The sequence below is a fragment of the Oryzias melastigma genome, linkage group LG6 (genome assembly GCF_002922805.2).
Source record: "Oryzias melastigma strain HK-1 linkage group LG6, ASM292280v2, whole genome shotgun sequence".
NCBI classification, from domain to species: Eukaryota; Metazoa; Chordata; class Actinopteri; order Beloniformes; family Adrianichthyidae; genus Oryzias; species Oryzias melastigma.
This window is the reverse complement of record NC_050517.1, coordinates 10157836-10177982: the sequence shown is the minus strand read 5'-3', so window position 1 is coordinate 10177982 and position 20147 is coordinate 10157836. Positions and strand designations below refer to the sequence as shown.

The 20147-nt window shown below is 39.6% G+C and overlaps 1 protein-coding gene and 3 non-coding genes across 4 annotated transcripts; all 4 read right to left on the bottom strand.

The window, feature by feature from the left end:
* Nucleotides 1-14134: 14134 nt before the first annotated feature.
* Nucleotides 14135-14207, bottom strand: trnar-acg. The gene has a single exon. It is a non-coding gene; the product is annotated as a tRNA-Arg (tRNA).
* Nucleotides 14208-14343: 136 nt separating this feature from the next.
* On the bottom strand, nucleotides 14344-14432 carry trnay-gua. Its single transcript is given in 2 exon segments — nucleotides 14344-14379; nucleotides 14396-14432. It is a non-coding gene; the product is annotated as a tRNA-Tyr (tRNA).
* A 242-nt stretch (nucleotides 14433-14674) lies between these two features.
* On the bottom strand, nucleotides 14675-14747 carry trnak-cuu. The gene has a single exon. It is a non-coding gene; the product is annotated as a tRNA-Lys (tRNA).
* Nucleotides 14748-16964: 2217 nt separating this feature from the next.
* On the bottom strand, nucleotides 16965-19003 carry LOC112151921 (general transcription factor 3C polypeptide 1). Its single transcript, XM_024281048.2, has 3 exons — nucleotides 18060-19003; nucleotides 17324-17507; nucleotides 16965-17234 (listed from the first exon to the last, which is right to left on the bottom strand). The coding sequence occupies exons 1-3, from the start codon at nucleotides 18147-18149 to the stop codon at nucleotides 17107-17109; spliced, it is 402 nt and encodes a 133-aa protein (XP_024136816.1). The 5' UTR covers nucleotides 18150-19003; the 3' UTR covers nucleotides 16965-17106.
* Between the last annotated feature and the right edge of the window lie 1144 nt (nucleotides 19004-20147).

Below are 20147 nucleotides of genomic sequence, written 5' to 3'. Positions count from 1 at the left end.
TGAATAAAGATGATAAAACAGAATATGTGGGTCATCCAGCCTGCAGTGTGCTCTCCCATAGGGATACACCCTGATAGAAGACATTTAAGAACTTTAAAGACGGATGTCGCAATGAAGACGGAAAAGTTGGCTCACACAGAAAATAGGTAGTTCAGAGGGAATTAAGACTGAAGTAGGAAAGGTTCTGGACAGATTCATCATCTTTTGAAAGAGTTGATCCTCAAATCATTGACCTAATCTTCTTAAAAACCCATTCCAAACATTTTGAAAAAGCAATGAGACGAGCTTCTGATTGAAGGAAACTTTTAGTTTAGTTCTGATGTAGGGAAACTTTATGAAAAGTCACTTGATTCCTTCAATGCCTTTCATAGAAATTCATGAGGTAAAATGTTCCTAAAACATAGATCCCTGTATCTAAGAAAAAGTATAACATTTAAAAATTGTTTAAATGACAATATGAAAGAAACAATCAGAACTTTCAGATTTTCACCACAAATTTCCAAATATTTGTGGCTATTTTATTCCAAGAATTGCAAAAAATTAAAATTGATTGTTACATTTACTGTAAAATTATATGTATTCATGACATACTTGTTTTTATAATTTGTTGGCTGGAATTTTGAGAAGAGAAGATTTTTAAAAAGAGTAGATTGAAGCAGGTGATTCACAGGTGTAATGGCCATTGTTGGAGAACTGTTTGATATTTGTTTCTTTATTTTGGGCATTATGTCTTGTCTTTTGTTGAGGGGGCCCAAGCCAGGGTCTCATTGTGCCGGTCCCAAGCCCGGATAAATACAGAGGGTTGTGTCAGGGCATCCGACGTAAAATCTTGCCAAGTCAAATATGCGAATCAGACCTACGAAATCCATACCGGATCGGTCGAGGCCCGGGTTAACAACGACCGCCATCGGTGCTGTTCACCGACAGGGTGCCGGTGGAAATTGGACTACTGTTGGTGGAAGAAGGAGAGGAGGAAGGCGGGTTCGTAGGGAGAGAGAGAAGAGGAAAGTCACTAGTGTTGGACTGAGAGTTGGGACTTTGAATGTTGGAACTATGACAGGAAAGGGTAGAGAGTTAGTGGACATGATGCAGAGGAGAAAGGTAGACATACTGTGTGTCCAGGAGACCAGGTGGAAAGGTAGCAAGGCTAGAAGTTTAGGAGCAGGGTTCAAGTTGTTCTATCATGGTGGAGATGGGAAGAGAAATGGAGTAGGAGTTATCCTAAAGGAGGAGTTTGTTAGGAGTGTTGTGGAGGTAAAAAGAGTGTCAGATAGAGTGATGAGTCTGAAGATAGAAATGGAGGGTGTCATGTTCAATGTTGTTAGTGGGTATGCCCCACAGGTAGGATGTGAGCTGGAAGAGAAGGAGAAGTTCTGGTTGGATCTTGATGAAGTGATGATGAGCATCCCTGGAAATGAGAGAGTTGTCATTGGTGCAGATTTCAATGGTCATGTTGGTGCAGGAAACCGAGGTGATGAGGAGGTGATGGGCAGGTTTGGTATCCAGGAGAGGAATGTAGAAGGACAGATGGTGGTTGATTTTGCAAAAAAGATGGAAATGGCGATAGTGAATACATTCTTTGAGAAGAGACAGGAACATAGAGTGACCTATAAGAGTGGAGGTAGAAGCACACAGATAGACTACATCTTGTGTAGACGGTGTAATCTGAAGGAGATCAGTGACTGTAAAGTAGTGGTTGGTGAGAGTGTTTCCAGACAGCACAGGATGGTGGTGTGTAGAATGACTCTGGTGGTGAAGAAGATGAAGAAAGAGAGGGCAAAGGCAGAGAAGAGGACAAACTGGTGGAAGCTGAAAAAAGAAGATTGTTGCATGACTTTTAAGAAACAGTTGAAACAGGCTCTGGGTGGTCAGGAGGTACTCCCAGATGACTGGATAACTACAGCTAATGTGATCAGGGAGACAGGTAGGAGTGTACTTGGTGTGTCATCAGGAAAGAGAGTTGATAAGGAGACTTGGTGGTGGAATGAGGAGGTGCAGGAGTGTATACGGAGTAAGAGACTAGCTAAGAAGAAGTGGGACACTGAGAGGACTGAGGAGAGTAGACAGGAGTACAGGGAGATGCAGCGTAAGGTGAAAGTAGAGGTGTCAAAGGCCAAACAAAGAGCTTATGATGACTTGTACGCTAGGTTGGGTAGTAAGGAGGGAGAGACTGACCTGTACAGACTAGCAAGGCAGAGAGATCGAGATGGGAAGGACATGCAGCAGGTTAGGGTGATCAAGGATAGGAATGGTAATGTGGTGACAGGTGTCAGTGGTGTAATGGAAAGATGGAAAGAATACTTTGAAGAGTTGATGAATGAAGAGAATGAGAGAGAACAAAGAGTAGAAGAGGTGACGGTTGTGGAGCAGGAAGTAAGAAAGATTAGTAAAGGTGAAGTGAGAGGGGCTTTGAAGAGGATGAAGAGTGGAAAGGCTCTTGGTCCTGATGATATACCTGTGGAGGTATGGAAGTGTCTAGGAGAGATGGCAGTGGAGTTTTTGACCGGGTTGTTCAACAGGATCTTAGGTGGTGAGAAGATGCCTGAGGAATGGAGGAGAAGTGTGATGGTGCCCATTTTTAAGAATAAGGGAGATGTGCAGAGTTGTGGTAACTACAGAGGAATAAAGCTGATGAGCCATACAATGAAGGTGTGGGAAAGAGTAGTGGAAGCCAGACTAAGAGCAGAAGTGAACATTTGTGAGCAGCAGTATGGTTTCATGCCAAGAAAGAGCACTACAGATGCAACATTTGCTTTGAGGATGTTGATAGAGAAGTACAGAGAAGGTCAGAGAGAGCTCCACTGTGTCTTTGTAGATCTGGAGAAAGCTTATGACAGAGTGCCCAGAGAGGAACTATGGTATTGTATGAGGAAGTCTGGAGTGACAGAGAAGTATGTCCGAGCAGTGCAGGACATGTATGAGGGCTGTAAGACAGTGGTGAGGTGTGCTGTAGGGGTGACAGAGGAGTTCAAGGTGGAGGTGGGATTACATCAGGGATCAGCTCTGAGCCCCTTCCTGTTTGCAATGGTGATGGACAGACTGACGGATGAGGTTAGACAGGAATCACCATGGACTATGATGTTTGCAGATGATATTGTGATTTGTAGTGAGAGCAGGGAACAGGTGGAGGTGGAGTTAGAGAGGTGGAGGTTTGCCCTGGAAAGGAGAGGAATGAAGGTTAGCCGCAGTAAGACAGAGTACATGTGTGTGAATGAGAGGAACCAGAGTGGAAGAGTGAGGTTACAGGGAGAAGAGATAAAGAAGGGGGAGGAGTTTAAGTATTTAGGGTCAACAGTACAGAGTAATGGAGAGTGTGGAAAAGAAGTGAAGAGGAGAGTGCAAGCAGGTTGGAATGGGTGGAGAAAAGTGTCAGGTGTGATGTGTGACAGAAGAGTTTCAGCACAAATGAAAGGAAAGGTGTACAAGACTGTGGTGAGACCAGCCATGTTGTTTGGACTAGAAACAGTGGGACTGAAGAAAAGACAGGAAGCAGAGCTGGAGGTAGCAGAGATGAAGATGCTGAGGTTCTCTTTGGGAGTGACCAGGATGGATAGGATCAGGAATGAATACATCAGAGGGACAGCACATGTTAGAGGTTTTGGAGATAAAGTCAGAGAGGCCAGACTGAGATGGTTTGGACATGTTCAGAGGAGAGACAGTGAATATATTGGTAGAAGGATGCTGAGTCTAGAGCTGCCAGGAAAGAGGTCTAGAGGAAGACCAAAGAGGAGGTTTATGGATGCAGTGAATGAAGACATGAAGGTGGCTGGTGTTAGAGTGGAGGATGCTGAAGACAGGCTTAGATGGAGGAAACTGATTCGCTGTGGCGACCCCTGAAGGGAAAAGCTGAAAGGAAAAGAAGAAGATGTATTGTCTTTTGTTGTTGCAGAGTTAGAGTACCCTTCCCTGTGTACGTGTCATAGTTGGGTCAGGGGCCCGTTTAAAGAAGCAGGTTTAACAAATTCAAACCTGAACTCAGAGTTCACTGACACAAAATTCGCAAACTTATTGGTTTCAGAACAGCGGAAAAGAGTTGATTCAATCAACTTTGAGTTGTTGGACTCAGAATAAGGAGTGAGCATGGCGACCATAAAAAGCCCTGATCGAAGGAACAAAGACATTAAGATTCACCATGGCAACGGGAACAAACACCATGAGGGCGTCATACTTCACGGTGACAGAAATTGATGTGATTCTACAAGCATAGGCTGACTGTATTTTCTTCAAAAAGAGCAACACAGCTGCAGCGGTAAAACAGAGAAAGATGTCATGTGAGAAAATACATGCCAGAGTTAATGCGAATGTCTACATTTAAATCATTTCAATTCAGGATAAGTACTAAATACGAACACACACGAATATCACTGCACGCAAAAAAGAAGCACTGTAGCTGCCTGGAATATGTTAGAATAAGTATTTATTTCATTTTAATTCTCAAGAATTAAATAATAATCACTGAAAAGTTTTGTTTTTAGCATAATAAAGCATGTAAATGGACCCCCATCCTCTGCATCAGAAGGCAGCCATGCTAACCACTGCACTAACATTTGATGTGGCTCCTGTACCACGGTAGATGCTTTGAAAGGCATTTCCAGTGTTTAAGGTTTAAAAAATTGTGTTGTTAAGGGTTTAAAAAGAGGAAAAGAAAACTCTGTATTATTATTAGTGAGTCCCTGGAAAATTGCATCACTCAAATAAAAATGAATTGGGAAATGCCAGGCAATCGACTTGTGTCCTCAAAATCCCCTCCCGACATAAGTGACATTCCCTCCGGATTAATCCAGCCTCCTCGTCTACGGGATCTTCTATGAATGGACATGCTATTATGGTTTCTGCATGGCGGAAACGTGATGTCTCTAATACAAATGTTCTCAAAATGTTAATGAGGAAGTCTTATTTGAACATCCTTCACTTTAAAAAGGGGCGGAGACCGCAGGGAACTCCAAGTTTCCTGCGTTCACAGACTCAGTTGCTATAGCGATGAACTCTGAGTTCAGCTCAACCCGCTTTGTGAAATGGGTTAGGTTTAACCCACTTTCACTGGTTTTAGTTATCTCTGATTATCTCTCTTATTATCTCTGTTATTTCTGAAACCGAAAACTCAGAGTTTTCCTGAACTTAGATTTCACAAACTCAGAGTTTCGACAAAACCCCCTTCTTGACGGGGTGCAACCAACAGGTCCAAAGGAAAAACAAAAACTCCAGAGGTTAGTGTTGATGGAAAAAGACTCAAGATTTTATTTTTACAACAGTCAACCAGCAGTTACTTTAAAGCCAACTGTACACACAGACCTCCTGTATGTCCATGAGCTTTTATAACACATGGCCCCTCCTCTGGGCAAGGTTGTTCAATTTTGGCCTGACAAGTGAATTTTAGTCAGGCACTACAAAAGTCTACCAAAATTTGACCCATGAAGTAAAACTGAAAGGTAAACAAACAACATCAGCAAAGTAAAACCTCTTAATATAATAAACACAATACACCCAAACATGTGGAACACAAATAAAGAAGTTGACAAATGTGTGTATGTCATGCGTTATCAGGGAAACCGGCTCAGATGTTTTAGTAGCTGAGTGTGTGCACCCACCCAACTAGCATTAACTCGGTCCCTGAGTGTATGATGTGTGCATGGAGTTTCACACAGGTGAAACTGCCACAGTATGATCTTAATGTTACCTCAGGTTTAATAAATTAATTGGTAGCTATGGATTGGAGAATGAAGAATTTGGGTTGAATAAAAGGGGGATAAGTGTGTTATAGCTTCTCTTTCTGCCAGCCCCTTCCCCTCCACACACTTACAGTAACTGAATGTGGTTACATTTGTCAAAATGTAGCTTCTGAAGTGGTAGGAGTGACTAACCATTTTCTTTTTTGGTTGTTTTCTTCTGTTAGGTTCAGGAAGGGTTAAACTGACTTTTATCTCCTTTATGTTTTGAAAGTTCAAGTATCACTTTTGATATTGAGTTAGTTCTGTTTTATTTATTATTTTGGCCTTGCTTCACCTTGATCTTACTTGCTTCATATCACGAAAGTCTCTCAGTGGTATCAGCGTCATAAAAGTCCAGGCAGGCGGATTGCTTTGTGTAACCAGGGGAGGGTGATTAACAATAGGTCAGCGGGGTCAGGGTTGTTCACTTTTCCTCTGGGACAATAAACCCTTCTTTTATGCAAAAGTGAAATGCAACACAGTTGTGAAATGCTTCATCGATTAAGGTAAACTATCTGACTTTGACGTGGCTTTGCGTCGATATGCAACACCTCATGTTTGCACAGCTCCTTTTCTCAGAATCCAATGCAATTATGGAAATAACATAAACTATCAAAGAGTTGAAGAGCGAAGAGCTTTATTTCATATTGCTGGCAACATCTCTGGTATTAAAGGGTCAAAGAGCTCTAATTTGGGGTTAAGGAATGTGTTGATAAACATTTTCAACCTTTTGCACTTCTCTTAGGTGTTGCCTGATTTTTTTTTCTTTTTTCAAATAGAGTTTAAATTAAAAGAAAAAAAAATAAGACAAAAAACCCCAAAGTTTTTAATTTGAGTTTTTGATGTTTCCACACAATTTAGCATAATAACCTGTTCATAAAATACATCTTTAAAAAATATATTTAAACAAGAGTCATTGAAGATGTGTGCTTTATTTTTTTCAAACAAAAATTGTGATCACTGAATCTACATTCATTGATGACAACAGGACTTATGGTAAATTTGGTAGGATTAAGGGTTGATTGGTTTTGTTCTTGTTTTTGTTCTTTGGGTTGTTTTTTTTCTATTCTTGCTGTAGCCCCACCATGTTCTACACTGTGTCTCATTCACAGAATTTCCACCTTTCCTTACATATGTGTGCTCATTTTAAACAACTCTGACTAAAGAAAGCAAGTCATTCATCAACCCTACAAACAAATCTACTGTATAAGAACACATCCTCAAATGGATCTTTTTAAGCAAATTTTAAAAGTGAAAATATTAAAAAAATATCTAAACATTTGAGAATGAGTCATCCAAAAAAAATGTTAGATCCAACATTAACTACTGGTAGCTGATCAATATTGTGTCTGCTGTTTGTACTTCTGAACCATTTTCAAATGGAAGTAAATTTTTCTTCCAGCTCTTCCTGTCTGGTCCCTTCTGTTGATGTGCCTCTTCCCCAGAGGCCGGTTTAAATGTCATGGGAAGGCTGTAAGATGAGGTCTGTGTTGAGGTCACTGTCACATGCCTGAAGAGACAGCAGCAAAGACTTTGGCTTGAGCAATGAGAGTTGATAGCAAGTTAAGTCAAAGGCTGTCAGAGGAATGGTCAGTGTTCACCAGATGAAAAGATCACAGGCTGCAAAAATGTCATAACATTTTGTCACACTGGGCTGAGGAAATTCGGAAGGACAAGATAATGTCAAAGGCTGCCGAGGCAGATATTCAATGGCTTTATTTCTCTCCCACAGGTATATTACAAAAAGTTTAAGCAGATAGACGGCTGGCAAAACAGAAAACAAATCCATCTGCATCATATATGAAAAAGCTTCATGCGTTGGACTTCGTGACTTAAAAAAAAGTTGCTGTCAGGTCCATGATTGTGCTTCATCCATTTACTCTCACAATTTCAAAGGATAATTATCTGCTGGTTAGGCTGTTGGTCAATTACATAAAAAAACCTGTACGAGATTTTTTTTACACATTTGATCTTACACGGCATATTTTAAACACGTTACTGCTTTGTTCAGATTTTTTTTGTTGTTTTTTTTTTCTCAATTGCTTGAGATTGAGAAGAATACCCCTTGGAGGTGTAAAAATAAAGGTTGGAAGTCTGTTTTAATAATAATTAAAAAAAATTCACAATGCCACATTTTATTTGTATTTGTGTGTGTGCCACAATGTCACAAATTTAAATGAAAATACTTCAAAATTAGGCTTTTCACAGAAACTATTAGGTTAGATTAAAAATAAATTAATTATAATAATTTATTACAGATCATGAAAAATTATTACAAAAAAATGAATCGCATAACAACAACAAAAAAAAAACTTGCAGAATAGTAAAAAATAAGCTCATGTAAAAACGTAAATTTGGCACGAAAGTGTTTATTTGCTCAAGCATGTTCTCCTGTCAGCTTTAGCAGAAAGTAATGAAGGAAAGTGACAAACAGTCAAACGTTGAAGACAAACAACCGGCTTTCTTGGAAAACACCCACATGTGTTCATGCTTTCCTGCTGATAGATGGGGTCCAACATAATATGAAAATGACAGATTCCTTGCTGAGAAATCCTGCATTGGATTTCAAAGGGAGGATGCTAATACTGTCAAGTTTCACTGTGACAGTCTCCAAATCAAATCCTTAATAAAGCATCACTGTGTGACTAAAGTGACATGTCAGAGCACAGAACAGGCACACCTGCTTTCAGTAAAGAAGGCAAAATTCTCTCAGTTCACAATTTTAAGGCACAAATACTGGGAAAATCAAACTTTGAGAGAGATTTTCTTTGTTCTGAGCATCCATAATGCTGGTTTTAATTCAAGTTTAGTTTATTGATAATAAAGTTCATATAACGTTCATAGCATTGAGACTAATTGGTACACAAAGTTCATATATAAACATATATGTGTTCCACAGATACATATTTATGTAACTTCAAGGGTAAGTCGTAAGTTATTGTGGGAAAATCTATTTGGCGGTTACAAAAAGAAAAAAATCTTTAACAATGACTGTCGCATTTTTTAAATCTGACTTCAAGAATTGTAAAACATGATGGATTATGGAGCAGCAGACCTGGATTATCTGATAAATTAAACGTGTGAAGGGTTTAAACTTAAAACCATAAAGTCATTGAAGCTTTAGCTTCTGACCTTTAAAAAGTCTTACTGAAGGATGAAAATTCATGATTTCCTTTCCATCACACTGTTGTCGTCTCCTGGAATGCCAGACAGTGACTGTGAGGGGACAGATAGCTGCCGGTTTCCGCTAGAGATAAAGAGAAAAGCAGCAGGAAAGGACGGCTCAGCCCAATCCACTTTGCCCTTAAGACCTTGCTGGTCTCTGCTGATGAATTTGACCATTTTCAAAGGTGAGGGGTCCACAAAAGGGGGGTCTTAAATAAAGGAACAGAGAGCAGAGATTTGCTGATATGTGAAGCGACTGAAGGCAGAAAAAAATCACTGGTAGAGAAGTTCTCAGAGATGTATGAGAATATGAGGAAATCAAAGAGGGATCATCCAAAAAAATTGCATTACTGTCTACTCCATCTTCTGGTAAAATTGTCATGGCACAGGGAAAGGGCTAAAGGAAATTTTCAAAAGAAGCTAATCTATGCAAATGTCTTAAACGTCTTGCTTGATAAAAAAAAAATCCTGAGTCTCGGACAGTTTTCCACCTGTTTTTGAGCCAAGGTACAAAAATCCCATGGCCAGACATACTCGCATCTCTGAGCTTCATTATTTTGTTCATTTTCCCCACTGTCTGAAAATGGATCCCATGGGAAGCTACATCGCAAAACACGTGCTTTAACTAGTACTTTTGTTCTAACCGAGAGACTTTAGGAGCCAAGTCAGAATAACACCGGGGTCACACCGGACGCGAGAGCGCCGCTAATAGGCCAGACGCCGAAACGTTGCGCTGCACTGCGCGGACCTTCCGCGCCGCTTCACGCCGCTCTGCGCCGCTCCACTCCTGGTGTGACCGACGCCATAGGTTAACATGGGCGCCGAATGGAAGCGCACTCCGCTCCGCTTCGCGGCGCTTTCGCGTCCAGTGTGTAGCCCCGGCGTAAGGAAGTGAGGACGTTATCCACTTCTGATTAGTCAGACTGATGACGTATAATTAATGTAAGTCTCCAAGAATGATTGACGGAGAAAGTTATAGGGGTGGGACTTTTCCAAAAAGGGAGTTATCGGCCGACTTCCAAAATAAAACAGTAGAATTCAGTTCATTGCCATGTCTTTTTTGTTGTGCACTCCTATTCAGAATCTCAACTGAATATTCTTCAAAATCTACAGAAGGCAAAGCATTGTTTGCTGTATTTGGATGCCACTGACACCGTGGTTTCTAAACCTCACACATCCACCCAATAAGTGCCTTACTATTAACTTTGCTTTTCCTATCTGTCTAAAACAAAGACTGTGATTCCTTTGACTGAAATGCTTTCATCTGATCAAACCACAGCAACCATCCTGCATTGGTAACATGTTTACATAGAGATTACAACAAACTTTGTCAAAAACATTTGAAACCACAAAAAAATTGAAACTGGTTTTAGTTGGGCAATATCAATTTAATTAAAATGCATCAACTACATAAAATAATTTTGTTTAAAATTAAAAAAAATCATATAAAGTGTTTACAAATCTGACACTGTTTTTAATGTTGTCTTTACTATCCAAGGCTTAATTTATTCCAGGTTTGAGCAGTCTAGGTCCAGCAGTTTTTGAACAAAACCTGTTTTTGGTTCCTTTAGTGGTCTCTCGAATTGGAAGGTGTGAATCGGAAGCATTGTCTTCAGCAAGTGAGCTCCGTTGTGGGAGCGAAAGCCGGCGATCTGTCCTGAGTGTATCCCGCCTTTGCCCAAAAGTAACTGGATGAGCCCTGCAAACCTGCGGTTCAAATGGTTAAGGGACAAAGATGGAAGTGTAGCGTGAAAGGGGTGAATATGAAGTATTCAGTCAAAAAGTTGGTTGAAAACCATTAATTTTATTAAACTGAAATTTAATAAAATTAACCTCGGGGCACCACCTTCGTAATGAAGGAAAATATTACTCATTAATAATCAGCCGCTACTTCTAATCAATAAAGTAATAATCCATTCGTACCCTTTGAATTGACTTTACCACGAAAAAGAAATAATGATCTCCGAACAACGACATCCTTTTGAATATTTATTGTATAACATGAGGTTAAACAAGCAGAAATACTGGACGTAAAAGCATGGAAAGCAATCAACATATGTGGAACATAGAATATAGCTTTCAAGTAATAACTAGAAATAGATAAATGAGAATAAAAGACATAAGATATTGAGGTGAGGAATGCTAAGTGTGTGGATGCATTAAGTTTGTGTTGTGCATAAAAATGTTTTGTTACTGAGCTGAGAATAAGCTATCCTAAAAAAGGAGGAATTCAAAACGGGGCAAAGATGTTACTTTTGCAAAAATAGTTAATCTTTATTCTAACCACCAGCAGTTGACTGTGTGAGCGAAGTTCGACTTCTCACCAAGCGGTCTGGAGATCTGGGTCTGTTCGATCCATCCAGGAGGGTGGTTAATCCCATTACTGGCTGGATGCTTCAGGAAGGCTGTGGAGGCGGGATCTTCAGCCAGGTGTAGAAGTGAAGGCGGGTTCTCACCAGAAGCCTGCGGGTTCTGGTGGTTCGATTTCTCTGTTCTGTTTTGTGACCAAAACGTATAAGTTGCAAAGCTGGCCGGACAATGAAACTTATCGAATGGTTTGTGGTGAAAATCAGTTTCAAAATAAAAGCATCAAAGCATCAGTCTATGAAATTAACTGGAGACAAAAATGTTTATAAAGGAAGAAAGCATGCGAAAAAACGTTATCTTAAGACTGGACGAACATAGTGGTAAAGAGTGTTTGGTTTGTTCCCTCTTCCTCTTGTGTGATGTTTCTGTTTCTGGCTTCTGGCTGTCTTCTGGCCTGCGCACTAGGGTTTTGAATTTGAGAGGCAGGGCAAGAATTGCCCAATCCATGTGACACAGTTGAGAGTTTTTTTTTCTGTTTTCATTGCCCTTTTGTGTTTTGCAGGTCAGGTGTCACTCCTCCTGGATGGTTACTCCTTCCCCGGTGCTCTCTGTGGAGGAGTGCACAGCTGTCTGCACTTTGTAATTAAGACTATTTAAGTTGCAGCCTTTCAGTTCTCAGTGTCGGTGCGTCCCTGCTAGGACCGCGAGTTTCCTGTTTTAGCTGACACTTTGCAATTCTTTAGATTTTTTTCTTAGTCTTAATTTTTTTGTCCTTTTGCAGTTTTCCCTCTTGTGAGGTGTCTTTTGTTTATTAAAATACATATACTGCATATCCGGGTCCAAGCCTGATTATCTCTCTCTGCTCCTGGGTTCTTGTCACTCTAGCTGTCACGCTGTTGGGATTTGAGGTGTTTTACAATTGGAGGTAATTTGCATGTCCCAATGAGCTCTGGATATGCAAATATCAGGGCCGTAACTTTATTCTGGTGTCTGGATGTGTTTATTCTTAATGCTGAAATAACAACAACGTGGTTTCTATCAAACAAAGTTTGGACAACCCCATATGTGTGTATGAATCCTGTATGTGGCAAAATAAAACACTTCCAAAATCCACATAAACACAGAAAATCAATTATCTATGCTTTGACGGTTACACATGATTATTTTATGGATTTTAACTTCAAAGTAGTTGTGAATCTTCTTCTGTTAGGAATAAAGGTTTGATTACACACATGTAATAATAGGACATTTCTTTTGGAGCTGTGAAGAGATGTTTTACACGTTAGATTCAATTGACAAAAGTAATGTCTTTTAATACATGAGAAAAGTTATGAAGGGTCGCGTGTTTCACATAAAGGACTCTGAGTGTCTGTCGGGAATTCTTGCAGACTCAGCAGGGGTTGACCTGCTGGAACAAAAGATCTTTTGAAGGTGACTGGTTGAAACTAACCAGAGTTTGGAATGCTAAATAGCCAGGGTTCTGGCCGGGTTAACAAGAGTTTAACAACTTAACATCCAAGTGGGAAATAGCGGACAACTTTATTTGCCAAGCTGCAGGGAGAGGAACTCTGTTATCTTGAAAAGATGCACTCCAAATTACAGTTGGCTGACCAAATGGTCAACACAGGTTATCACCACTGTTTCCAAGGGTGGAACGCTACAGAAGTTCATGACAAAAATGCTTGTTTTGGACTAATATTCTACCTGGTGATTGAGTCACTGTAAACGTCACGTGCCCACAGCTGAGTTCCTGATTGGAAGATGCAACGCAGCGACCTGTCAGTCTTCAGCTATTTGAATTTTGGCTCCACAGCTCGATTTACGCATTGTCACATAAATCCAGCTGCTTGCAGACTTCTGTGCCTTCTACGCAAATCGCTCCGCGGTGCTTCAATTCACCTCAGAGCACGCTTGCTCTATTGATTAACATTGGAGCTGGCCGCCTCTGCTGTGCGACTCGCGTTCATTGTGAAAGCACCTCAAGAATCTAAACAAAAATGACAAAGCTATATATATAGAGTAAGTCATAATTTCGACAGAAAGTTAAAATTTACGGGATTGTTTAAAGGTAGCCATAGCACATTTTGGATAGTTCTTCTATAAAGTCAAATTAACTAATGTAATGGTAGGAGCTATACGTCACAACAGCTACGCTGCACTTGAGCAAAACCCCTAATCTGGCCTGGCTAGCGTGCCTAGCTCAGGTGCTGGGGAGGAGAAGATGACATCTTCCCATTGACTGCCGTCAAATGAGCCGCGATTCACATTTCCATGGTCAAATCAGCTGTCACTGGATTTTTTAACTTACTTTTACTTTTTTTTACGGTACAATCTGACATCGGTCCACGTTGCTCTTCAATTCCTAATCTGAGCTGACATCAGGCTTAAAACGATAAAGCTGGAAATGAAGAATAATGCTTGACTTTTATGTAGCAATGGTGTAGATATACACTAACAAGACACAGAGCTATCCAACTCAGATGGGGGGATCGCGGACTGGGTTGCTTAGCTCCACAAGCAAAGGCACTTCATAGGAACATTTTTGAAATGCAGGCCTAAGGGCAACATTAAAAATTGCTTATAAAGACAATTAGAATAAGGACTTTTGTTTGAAACCTTCATAATAATTAAAACATTTTTATTTATTTAATTTAAAAATGTTATAACACTTAAATTCAAAAAAGCAAAACACAACAAAAAATCCCAATAAGCACATTCACAGCTGTGTGAATTTAATCTTCCGGCAAATATGTCATGGTACATGCAAGGTGTTGGGGAAGATGATCAAAGAGAAGCTTGCTTATGGAGTATGATGTGTGAAAGAGCTTCCAAAATCATGGCCATAAAAACTAAAATAGGGTTTTACAGAAGAAACATGATGATATTTTTGCTTTACAAAAGAAGGTACTGCCCAACTTTGGACAGGTGAAAAAGTGAAAAAGAAAATCAAAAGTCGAGCTAGCCAGGAGTCGAACCTAGAATCTTCTGATCCGTAGTCAGACGCGTTATCCATTGCGCCACTAGCCCCATGAAAACACACCTGTATGAACATGGGCTCTGCATAGGCCAACAACCCTCTTTTGGCTTTTTACCACATTGGGAGTTAATGGTCATTTTTTCCTTGGGGGAAAAAAAAGGTAAAGCTTATTGAAAGGGAAGGCCCTCCTTCGAGCCGGAATTGAACCAGCGACCTAAGGATGTCCATCACGTTTGGTCTACAGTCCTCCGCTCTACCAACTGAGCTATCGAAGGAAGTGCAGGAGGGGATTTCCTGGCCTTTTAATGAGTCTACCTGAACACATGAAAGATGTTGCTAATTAAATACTTGTTCAGGAAGGAAATGGTGTATACTGTTGGTGGGATTGCCTTCAGAGAGAATGACCAGAGAACATTTGAATATTCATTGGTGCTTGTCAGTGATTATGGAATCCCTTATCTTAAGGTATAGCTAGAACAAGTGGTAAATCTTAGGCCCTCTTTGTCCAAGACTGCTTCGCCCAACGTGGGGCTTGAACCCACGACCCTGAGATTAAGAGTCTCATGCTCTACCGACTGAGCTAGCCAGGCATGGACTTCAGCCTTAGCGCTTACACTTAAAAAAATTCGAAAAAAAAAATCCAAACAAGTCAAGATCAGCGCTTTTGCTGCATACAGCTGCATAAATCCAATGTCCTGGTAAATATGTCATAGCACATTCAGGGTGTTGGGGAAGATGATCAAAGAGAAGCTTGCTTATGGAGTATGATGTGTGATAGAGCTTCCAAAATCATGGCCATAAAAACTGAAATAGGGATTTTGAGAAGAAACATGATGATATTTTTGCTTTGGAAAAGAAGGTACTGCTCAACGTTGGACAGGTGAAGGGTAAAGTTTGTCCTTTGGGATATTCCCGATTTGCATTGTGGCTTTGCTCAGTGCAAACAGTAGCAATGTGGGAAAAATCAAAAGTCGAGCTAGCCAGGAGTCGAANCTCCCATAACTCAATTGCAATACTCTGTAATGGATGTGCATCTTTATGTGTCATATAATTTCAATACATTGTCCACGAATTGAGTGGTAATAAAACACTGTCTAATTATATTACCTAAATGAATACAATCTTGACATTTATTACTCATTTTACATTAAAAACTATAAATGAGGGCTGCACGGTGGCGCAAGTGGTTAGCGCTCTCGCCTCACAGCGAGAAGGCCCCGGTTCGAATCCCGGCTGGGACCTTTCTGTGTGGAGTTTGCATGTTCTCCCCGTGCATGCGTGGGTTTTCACCGGGGACTCCGGCTTCCTCCCACCATCCAAAAACATGCCTCATAGGTTAATTGGCGACTCTGAATTGCCCCTAGGTGTGAATGTGAGAGTGATTGTGTGTGTGATTGCGGCCCTGCGACAGACTGGCGACCTGTCCAGGGTGTACCCCGCCTTCGCCCTTCAGTAGCCGGGATAGGCTCCGGCACCCCCGCGACCCCGAAAGGGAAGCAGCGGTCAAGAAGATGGATGGATGGATGAAACTATAAATGAAAATGTCCTTTTAAAAGAGATTTTTTTTACTGGTACTTTTTGTTTTAAACAGAAAAACTAAAAAGTCTGTGACATAACGGCTTCGAACCTTAAAACCTGCATTTTGAGTCTTTTAGACTGTTTGGTTCTTTGTGGTTAAAGTGTCATTAATTTATCCAGATATTCTTTGCAGTTCTCTGAAAAAAAATGTTTGATGCACACAACACACAGTGGGGTTTTACCTCCAACCAATTGTGACTTGACTTTTTACCTGACGTTTTTTTGTTTGCATCATGTGTACACAAAAAGAAAAGACAGTAGAGAGAATAGCAGGAAGAGAAACTGACGGATTTCCAGAAACAGACGATTTACTTCCAGCATGATTTTATACTTTTTTAATAACATATCTGTTGTTTTCAACCATTATTGCGTTTTTTCCCATTTAATTTTTTGAGACACATCAATATCTTTTACATCCCTAATATAAGCATTAAAACTCTAAAAACATTCCTAAATGTATATGAATTTTATGTACTTTTACTTCAGCTAAAGGTTGAAAAGTAGAACGGACACATGGACTCGGGTCGTGGATGAGTTCATATCTTTGTGAGAGAGGAATATGAGAAAGCAGAGGTTGGATTACTGAACTACTTCAGCAGACAGGAGGACTAACGGAGGGACAGACGGACTCTGCTCTGTGACGGTCCAGCTCCACTCTGACCGGCCTTTCCTGAGTTAGAGCGTGTCAGCAGTGTTTGGGTTCTGGTGGGTCACCAGTGTTGCTGTGGTGCACCTCAACAATCTGTGCTGACTTGCTGCCCAGAACGCTGCAGTTTCCCATGGGCCAGACGGTGATTGAATGCTCAGTTATGTCCTAGCTGTGGCACATGAAGGGGCCTCTGTGGTTTGGGTTTGAGAAACGCCTCGAGACTTTTAAAAGAGCAGAAAAAAGTCCAAGACGACAAACAAACCCAGAACTACAAGGCACGACTGTTGGCTATGAACCTGTTGGGTTTCTTTTTGAATGTGCCTGTGTCTTCTCACACAAAACACATCATTGTTAACACAAGTTGACCCTCATATGTTACTTTATCTGCTGGGTTCAAATCTACCGGAAACTTCCAGCCTAGTTGTTGCTCCGACATAAACACAAACAAGCATGAACTTTGTGCATAATATGACAAAAGTTCCTTTTTTTTTTTACTTATATGTGTTGTTTTTTGACAAGAATTGAGAGTAACANTACTTTTTTTAAATAAGCTCTTTTTCAAATCGCATTTTTTTTTTTGTCTGCTCCTGATTCATTACAATTTGAAAAAAAAAATCATCTTAAATTTTATTATGTTAAAATCGTTAAAATCCCAGTGGGTCTTTAAAATAAAACAATAAATTTCTTTTTAACCAACATTTTGCAGGAGGAATCGCTTTTCTTTAGATCTCAAACCTCACCCACCGAAGCAGATGTGCCAGTTTGAGAAACACTTTGCGGTCTTGCACCTTGCGGAACTCATCCACATGGGCTTCCTCTTCCGATCCCTTTCTTCTTTTACGAATGATTCCTTAAAAAAACAAGAGAAAGAAATATAATTTGAAATGTCAAACGCACACGTGCACATACACAGTCCTGACTGGTTATTCAGGTTTTTACCTAAAGGCGTATTGAGGCAGATGCACATCAGGTCAAACCAAAAGCTGTCTACATCCTCTATGGTGTTGAAGGTGTAGCGGCGCCTCTCGAAGGGTTTGTCCGGCGGTTCTGTGACCAGCCAGTAGTGAGGTTCTGTGTTGGTGGTGTCAACGATAGTAGCATTGCGCTTCAGGTACACAAAAACCTAAAATAAAGAGAGGACATTTGGCAAATCACACAAGAGAAAAATAAAGCTAGCTTAGAAACAATGGTCAAGACTTAAAGGCATAATCAATTAATTTCAAAATATTAACTAATTTTTAATTTGACAATACAGTCTATTTCTTTTTATTGTGAAAGACTTATTTATACAAATTTTGATTTAAAACACATTTATTTGATATCTATTTTTTACCAACATAATCTTGTTCATATTTCTGGGTTCAATTTCTGGATTCAAATAAAATATTTATCAACCATAATAATTTAAGACTCAAAGTAAAAAAAACTCACAAGATACTGTCTGAAACAGCAAAAAGAACAATGATGGTTAATATTGTCACATTTAATATGTTTAGTTGTAATTTTGGAGAAAACTTTATTTCATGCATGTATAAAAAAGACAAAATAAGATTTATTTTCTTTCTGTATTCTTTGAATATTTTCTTAACAATAAAACTTTTTTTTCTAAATAAAAGTCCTGTCAAATCGGTTTCTAAAAAAAAAAAAGTCCCATTAGAATTTGGTTAATCAGTACCTGGTCTCGCTCCATGAACTTTTTTCCAGCCCCAAACTGCAGCAGGCCCATGTAAATCAACTTTTGCAGGGACTCATTGAAGGAGTGCATGTATTGCCTACAAAGAAGCAAAATGTCAGTTTTTTTTCAAAGTAATTAATATGGAGAGAGGTTATAAAATTACATTTTTGGGCTTCAAAGTCATTAGTAGGATTTGCTGGAAATCTCATATTAAATGTGTACAAAACAAGATGGCTAAAAAATTTAAGTTTGATGGTGAAAACACACCATTTATATTCTGCATGTGCTCAATAATTTTGCCATACTAAGGTTATTGTCTTGAAAGATGGGGAAATACCTAAAACAGGTCACTTAAATCAATACAAACTTATAAAGAAAAAAAAGGCTAAAATAATCGTTATTAAACATGGACTCCAGGATCAAACAACCTTATCATATAATCTAATTGGTTAGAAAATTATTCAATGGTTTTAAAATCTGCTGTGTTTATGAAGAAAGTTCATAAGGATCCATTGCCATGGAGAATTCAAGTATTTTAATCCTCCATTATTCAGGGGGTTAGTGACCACAGACATCCGCAAATATGCTGAATCTGCAAATACAGAGAATGCCCCACATGCAGATGTTTTAATCCAGAACAAAAGACTTCACACTTCATGATGCACAGGAGCGTCACTCTGTCTCTCTGTGCCTTAAAACCAGGAGCGCAGGCTTCCTCCTTCATCAATAATAGCCTAAACACCTGCTTCGGATGATAATTATTAGGGCTGGGAATCACTGGGTACATCACGATACGATACGCGATACATGGCTCACGATATCGATAATATCGCTATACTGCGAAAATTGGTAAAAACCCTCTCTAATAACTACCATTATATAGAACATGTTTTGGGGGAAATATATCCCCATTTGTCTTTTTTACCTTAAACACAATCATACTAAAAAACTTTTCTTATTTTGTGCAACAAATTATAGACACTCTTGTGCAACATTGTTGAAATCAGTAAAACTATGTCTTTGACAAACATTGACAACAACTGAATTGGAATTATCTGTCAGATTCAATGTTAACAATAGTAAATATGATTAGCAGTGACACTACTTAGTGCAGAATTGTTGTAAACAGAACAAATATTAAATAAGTCAAGTAGTAACAGCTATCTACCTCCAAAAGAACGTCACAGCAAAGGATGATGAATATAATGTTTTACAGCCTCTCTCAAAATTGACCTAATTTTTTGTGCACTTTTCTCTCACTTGAAAAGGGCTGAGCATCCAAAAATAAAGGCTGATTTACTCAGACTGTTACTTGAGATTATTTTTCCAATTTTTATCATTTTTCCATTTGGTCAGTCAGCAGTCAATAGGTAAAAACCTTAAAACACACATAATAATGGCAATAAATATAATTTTAAGTGCTTCAATTAATTAGCATTCTCCCTAATTTTACAGTGAATTCATGTACTTTAGTTTAATTACATTTAAATTTCAGTTCATACATCAAATCCTGCTTTTTTATTTAAGAATTACTTTAAAATTAACATTAGCAACAAATGATTACATTGTGCCGGTGCTTCTCCCGAACGAGCGCCGCGTGCATCGCTATTAAAAGTCCGACGCAGCGTGCGCCCATAGTTCCGGCGCGCGACTCAGACGCTCAGCGCTACAGCCTCTTTAAATGAAAATATAATATCGATACTTGGTGAGAACCCATCGAGAATCGATCGCAGGACTAAATATCGCGATATATCGCAATATCGATATTTTGGCACACCCCTAATAATTATTCTCCGCAATTATCTTTTTAAGCATATCAGGATTTTTTTTTGGTCGATTCTGAGTCAGCTGATGCCATTTCTCCATGGAGGAGCATGGAGAGAGGAAGGGGCTCCGCTGTGTGGAGATGCACCTCAGCAGCGCTAAAAGTTCATACAAGCATCTTGAGTTTTTGTGAAGAACAAGAATCGCATGACTCAAAAAAAATATGTAAAACCGCAAAAAAACAAAAACACGAATATGCGGGGGAGCACTGTCAACTGAAGCAAGAGCAGATTTACCTGAGAGAGTCACTTAAACCTACAAATT

Excerpts from the sequence above, each read along its gene's own strand:
- LOC112151921 (XM_024281048.2), bottom strand. The coding sequence starts at position 18,149 with ATGCACTCCTTCAATGAGTCCCTGCAAAAGTTGATTTACATGGGCCTG. Across the intron at positions 17,508-18,059 it reads AGTTCATGGAGCGAGACCAG|GTTTTTGTGTACCTGAAGCG; the intron begins GTACTGATTAAC and ends TCTTTATTTTAG. Across the intron at positions 17,235-17,323 it reads CTGCCTCAATACGCCTTTAG|GAATCATTCGTAAAAGAAGA; the intron begins GTAAAAACCTGA and ends TGTTTTTTTAAG.